The following is a 6,804-nucleotide window of genomic DNA, read 5'->3' as shown; positions in this document are numbered from 1 at the left end:
GGTCCCGGGGGGGGTGTCCCGGGGGTGGGGGGGTCCTGGGGGGGTCCTAGGCATCCGGGGGGGGCCCTGGGGGGGTCCCAGATGTGTGGGGCAGCCAGGAGCCTCCCAATCACTGGGATAGTGGGGAATTTTGGGGGGTTCCTGGGTGTGGGGGGGTCCCGGGGGGGGGTTCCCGGGTGTGGGGGGGTCCGGGGGGGTCCCGGGGGGGGGTCAGCGGTGGGAGCGCAGGTCGGTGGTGAGGGGGTCGTGCTGGATGGTCTGGTGCAGCATGAGGGCCAGCAGCCCCGCCCGGTTGGTCATGGCCGCCCGCACGTTGCGTTCCTGCTCAAAGAGCTCGTCCAGCTTGTACCACTGCGGGGACAGCGTGGGGACAGCGTGGGGACACCGCCGGGGTCATGGGGACACCCTCGGGGACCACCCTTGGGGACACAGGGACACCACCAGGGTCATGGGGACACCAACAGGGACATGGGGACACCATGGGGACACCACCAGGGTCACAGGGACACCCTTGGGGACATGGGGACACCCTTGGGGACACCACCAGGGTCACGAGGACACCCTTGGGGACATGGGGACACCCTTGGGGACACCACCAGGGTCATGGGGACACCATGGAGACACCGTGGGGACACCACCAGGGTCATAGGGACACCCTTGGGGACCACCCTTGGGGACACAGTGACACCACCAGGGTCATGGGGACACCCTTGGGGATATAGGGACATCCTTGGGGACACCACCAGGGTCACGGGGACACCACCAGAGTCATGGGGACACCCTTGGGGACATGGGACACCATGGGGACACCACCAGGGTCAAGGGGACACCAACAGGGACATGGGGACACCATGGGGACACCACCAGGGTCATGGGGACACCAACAGGGACATGGGGACACCCTTGGGGACATGGGGACACCCTTGGGGACACCACCAGGGTCATGGGGACACCATGGGGACACCATGGGGACACCACCAGGGTCACGGGGACACCACCAGGGTCACGGGGACACCCTTGGGGACATGGGGACACCATGGGGACACCACCAGGGTCACGGGGACACCACCAGGGTCACGGGGACACCACCAGGGTCACGGGGACACCCTTGGGGACATGGGGACACCATGGGGACACCACCAGGGACATGGGGACACCCTTGGGGACATGGGGACACCTTTGGGGACACCACCAGGGTCATGGGGACACCCTCGGGGACATGGGGACACCATGGGGACACCACCAGGGTCACGGGGACACCACCAGGGTCACGGGGACACCCTTGGGGACATAGGGACATCCTTGGGGACACCACCAGGGTCAAGGGGACACCATGGGGACACCACCAGGGTCACGGGGACACCCTTGGGGACATGGGGACACCCTTGGGGACACCACCAGGGTCATGGGGACCACCCCTGGGGACATGGGGACAGCCCTGGGGACACCATCAGGGTCAGGGGACACCCTTGGGGACATGGGGACAGGGTTGGGGACACAGGGCCACCATGGGGACACAGGGACACCACCAGGGTCATGGGGACTCCCTGGGGTCCCTCAGCACCACCCAAGGGACCCTCAAGGCCACCCAAGAGACCTCAATGGCACCTGAGGGACTTCAGGGCCACCCAAAAGACCTTGGTGACACCCACAGGACCCTCAACGTCACCCAAGGGACCTCAGGGCCACCCAAGGGACCCTCGATGACCTCCAGAAGACCTCAACGTCACCCAAGGGACCTCAGGGCCACCCAAGGGACCCTCGATGACCTCCAGAAGACCTCAACGTCACCCAAGGGACCTCAGGGCCACCCAAAAGACCTTGGTGACACCCACAGGACCCTCAACACCACCCAAGGAACCCTCAACGTCACCCAAGGGACCTCAACGTCACCCAAGGGACCCTCGATGACCTCCAGAAGACCTCAACGTCACCCAAAGGACCTCAGGGCCACCCAAGGGACCCTCGATGACCTCCAGAGGACCTCAATGTCACCCAAAGGACCTCAGGGCCACCCATGGGACTATCGACCTCCAGAAGACCAAGCAACCCTCAACGTCACCCAAGGGACCTCAGGGCCACCCAAGGGACCCTCGATGACCTCCAGAAGACCTCAACGTCACCCAAGGGACCTCAGGGCCACCCAAGGGACCCTCGATGACCTCCAGAAGACCTCAACGTCACCCAAGGGACCTCAGGGCCACCCAAGGGACCCTCGATGACCTCCAGAAGACCTCAACCTCACCCAAAGGACCTCAGGGCCACCCAAGGGACCCTCGATGACCTCCAGAAGACCTCAACGTCACCCAAAGGACCTCAGGGCCACCCAAAAGACCTTGGTGACACCCACAGGACCCTCAACACCACCCAAGGGACCTCAGGGCCACTCAAGGGACCTCAGGGCCACCCAAGGGACCCTCGATGACCTCCAGAAGACCTCAACGTCACCCAAAGGACCTCAGGGCCACCCATGGGACTATCGACCTCCAGAAGACCAAGCAACCCTCAACGTCACCCAAGGGACCTCAGGGCCACCCAAGGGACCCTCGATGACCTCCAGAAGACCTCAACCTCACCCAAAGGACCTCAGGGCCACCCAAGGGACCCTCGATGACCTCCAGAAGACCTCAACGTCACCCAAAGGACCTCAGGGCCACCCAAAAGACCTTGGTGACACCCACAGGACCCTCAACACCACCCAAGGGACCTCAGGGCCACCCAAGGGATCTCAACATAACCCATAAGACCTCAACGTCACCCAAGGGACCCTCGATGACCTCCAGAAGACCTCAATGTCACCCAAAGGACCTCAGAGCCACCCAAAAGACCTTGGTGACACCCACAGGACCCTCAACGTCACCCAAGGGACCTCAGGGCCACTCAAGGGACCCTCGATGACCTCCAGAAGACCTCAACGTCACCCAAAGGACCTCAGGGCCACCCAAGGGACCCTCGATGACCTCCAGAAGACCTCAGTGTCACCCAAAGGACCTCAGAGTCACCCAAAAGACCTTGGTGACACCCACAGGACCCTCAACACCACCCAAGGGACCTTGGGGCCACCCATGGGACTATCGACCTCCAGAAGACCAAGGAACCCTCAACGTCACCCAAGGGACCCTCGATGACCTCCAGAAGACCTCAATGTCACCCAAGGGACCTCAGGGCCACCCATGGGACTATCGACCTCCAGAAGACCAAGGAACCCTCAACGTCACCCAAGGGACCTCAGGGCCACCCAAGGGACTCTCGATGACCTCCAGAAGACCTCAATGTCACCCAAAGGACCTCAGGGCCACCCAATGGACCTGGTGGCCACCCAAGGGTCCCTGTGGAGCACCCACCACTCGGACGCGCTCCAGGTCCACCTCCGCGCGGCGCAGCTTCTCCCAGCAGTAGTGACGGTGACACTTGCGTTTGGGGACGCGGCAGAAGTCCCCCGTCAGCTCGAAGACGTCCCGCACCAGGGGGCACCCGCACACCTCGTCCGCCGGCACCTATGGGTGGGGTGGGGTGGGGTGGGACGGGGACACCCCCGGGGTGAGGGTAGCGCCCTACAGCACCCAGGGGTGCTCCCCATGGGTGTTCCACCACCCCTGGTGGCATCTCATGGCGCGGTGGGTGCTCCCAATGGGTGTCCCACCACCCATGGGTGCTCCTCAAGCTTTGTGGGTGCTCCTCATTACACCCACGGGTGCTCCTCAAGGTGTGATGGGTGCTCCCTGCGGGTGCCCCACCACCCATGGGTGCTCCTCAAGCTTTGTGGGTGCTCCCCAAGCTTTGTGGGTGCTCCCCATGGGTGTTCCACCACCCCTGGTGGCATCTCATGGCGTGGTGGGTGCTCCCAATGGGTGTCCCACCACCCATGGGTGCTCCCCAAGCTTTGTGGGTGCTCCCCATGGGTGTTCCCCACATCCTTGGTGGCATCTCATGGCGCGGTGGGTGGTCCCCACGGGTGCCCCACCACCCATGGGTGCTCCTCAAGCTTTGTGGGTGCTCCCCATAGCACCCATGGGTGCTCCTCGAGGCATGATAGATGCTCCTCACGGGTGACCCACCACCCATGGGTGCTCCTCAAGCTTTGTGGGTGCACCCCGCAGAAACCATGGGTGCCCCCCCCATCCCCCCCCACCCATGGGTGCCCCCCTCCCCCCTATAACCCCCCTCTCCCACCCTAAGAGCCCCTCCCCTGCCCCCCCACCCCCCCAGCACCCATGGGTGCCCCCCCATCCTCCACCCCCACCCATGGGTGCCCCCCTCCCCCCCATAACTCCCCTCCCATCCCCCACAGAACCCCCCGTAACCCCCCTCCCTCTCACGTAACCCCCCCTCCCTCGCCATAAGGGCCCCTCCCCTGCCCCCCCCCCCCCCCCCCACCCCCCCCCCCCAGCACCCATGGGTGCCCCCCACCCACCTTGGGGTCCCGGGAGTGCTCGGGGCACAGCACCTGCAGGCGCTTGCAGTAGGTTTTGCTCTGGGGGTTGTAGACGTCGCAGAAGAGACGGGTGGCCCTGGGGGGGGGCAGGCGGGGGGGGGACACACGATGGGTGGGGGGGGGGACACACACACACGACACCCCCACGTGCCCGGGCAACCCCCCCTCCCCCACCCAAGGGACCCATAAATTGCCCTCCCCCCCCCCCAAAAAGGGCATCCCCCTCCCCCCCTTCGAGTGCTCCCCCCCCCAAGACACCCCCCCAGGTGCCCCCCCCAGGTCTCCCCCCCCCCCCAAAGAGACACACCCCCCCTCAAAAGAGACCCCCCCCCACCCAGCTCCCCCCCCCCCAAAGGGACCCCCCCAGGTCTCCCCCCCCCCCTCAAAAGAGACCCCCCCCCCCATCCAGCCCTCCCCCCCCGCAAAGGGACCCCCCCCGGGTGTCCCCCCCCCCAGGTCTCCCCCCCCCCAAAAAGGACCCCCCTCCTCAAAAGAGACCCCCCCATACAGCCCCCTCCCCCCCCCCCCAAGGGACCCCCCCCCGGGTGCCCCCCCCCAGGTCTTCCCCCCCCCCCCAAAGAGACACCCCCCCCCTCAAAAGAGACGCCCCCCTCAAAAGAGACCCCCCCATCCAGCCCCCCTCCCCCCCCCCCCAAAGGGACCCCCCCAGGTCTCCCCCCCCCAAAGAGACACCCCCCCCTCAAAAGAGACCCCCCCATCCAGCCCCCCTCCCCCCCCCCAAAAAAGGACCACCCCCCCCCTTCCGTGTTCCCCCCCTCGCCCCCCCCTCCAAAAGGCCCCCCCCCCCCCAAAAAGGGCATCCCCCTCCCCCCCTTCGAGTGCTCCCCCCCCCCCCAAAAGGGACCCCCCCCGGGTGCCCCCCCCAGGTCTCCCCCCCCCCAAAAAGGACCCCCCCATCCAGCCCCCCCCCCCCCCAAAGGGACCTCCCCCGGGTGTGTCCCCCCCCCCAAAAAGGACCCCCCTCCTCAAAAGAGACCCCCCCATCCAGCCCCCCCCCCCCCCCAAAGGGACCCCCCCGGGTGCCCCCCCCAGGTCTTCCCCCCCCCCCCAAAGAGACACCCCCCCCTCAAAAGACACCCCCCCCTTTAAAAGAGACCCCCCCCATCCAGCCCCCTCCCCCCCCTCCAAAGGGCCCCCCCCCAGGTGCCCCCCCCAGGTCTCCCCCCCCCAAAGAGACACCCCCCCTCAAAAGAGACCCCCCCATCCAGCCCCCTCCCCCCCCTCCAAAGGGCCCCCCCCATGCAGCCCCCCCCCCCCCCCCCCTTTGGTGTCCCCCCCCCCAAAAAGGGACACCCCCCCCCCCCCCCAACTCACCCTCGATGCGGGTGGGGTACATGGACCCGAAGGAGGTCTGGCTCTCGTACTGGGGGGGGACAGGGGGGGGCTATAGGGGCTATAGGCACCAGGACCCCTATAGACCCACGGGGGGGGGCCCTAGAGCCCCTATAGGGGACCATACGGCTCCTATAGACCCACGGGGGGGGGGGCCCTAGAGCCCCTATAGGGGACCATATGGCTCCTATAAACCCACGGGGGGGGGCCCTAGAGCCCCTATAGGGGACCATACAGCCCCTATAGACCCACGGGGGGGGGCCCTAGAGCCCCTATAGGGACCATACGGCCCCTATAGACCCACGGGGGGGGGCCCTAGAGCCCCTATAGGGGACCATACAGCCCCTATAGACCCACGGGGGGGCCCTAGACCCCCTATAGGGGACCATACAGCCCCTATAGACCCACGGGGGGGGGCCCTAGAGCCCCTATAGGGGACCATACGGCCCCTATAGACCCACGGGGGGGCCCTAGACCCCTTATACGAGTCCATATGGCCACTATAGGGCCCCCACAGTGGGGGCCGTATGGTCCTTATAGCCCCCCGAGAGGCCCTATGGCCCCTATAGAGCCCCACAGCGAGGCCTGTAGGGCACCTATAGGATCCATAGAGTGCCATAGGGTGACAGGGGTGCCTATAGGATCCATAGGGTCCACAGAGTGCCAGGGGTGCTTATAGGATCTGTAGGATCCTATGGGTGCCCGTAGGATCTATAGGGTTCCACGGGGTTCCAGGGGTGCCCATAGGATCTATAGGGTGCCATACGCTCTCAGGGGTGCCCATAGGATCTATAGGGTCCCATAGGGTCCCACGGGCGCATATAGGATCCATAGGATCCCACAGGGTGCCAGGGATGTCTATAGGATCTATGGGGTCTCAGAAGCACCTATAGGATCTATAGGGTCCCATAGGTGCGTATAGGATTCATAGGGTTCCCATGGAGTCCCAGAGGTGCCTATAGGATCTATAGGGTCCCATAGGGTCCCAGGAGTGGCCTATAGGATCCATAGAGCCC

General features: G+C 65.7%; 1 protein-coding gene across 1 annotated transcript in view; it reads right to left on the bottom strand.

Moving 5' to 3' along the window:
- Positions 1-210: 210 nt before the first annotated feature.
- LOC141478348 (CXXC-type zinc finger protein 1-like) overlaps positions 211-6,804 on the bottom strand; it is a gene marked incomplete at its 5' end in the record, with an annotated part of 41,130 nt that continues 34,536 nt past the window's right edge. Inside the window, 4 exons of the mRNA XM_074167434.1 lie at positions 211-351; positions 3,345-3,497; positions 4,415-4,511; positions 5,767-5,819. Of these exons, the coding sequence (XP_074023535.1) occupies positions 211-351; positions 3,345-3,497; positions 4,415-4,511; positions 5,767-5,819 (444 nt within the window). The remainder of the gene's footprint in view (positions 352-3,344; positions 3,498-4,414; positions 4,512-5,766; positions 5,820-6,804) is intronic.

Source organism: Numenius arquata, unplaced genomic scaffold, assembly GCF_964106895.1.
Source record: "Numenius arquata unplaced genomic scaffold, bNumArq3.hap1.1 HAP1_SCAFFOLD_978, whole genome shotgun sequence".
NCBI lineage: Eukaryota > Metazoa > Chordata > Aves > Charadriiformes > Scolopacidae > Numenius > Numenius arquata.
Note: the sequence above shows the minus strand (reverse complement) of the source record. Positions and strands in the feature narration are given on the sequence as shown.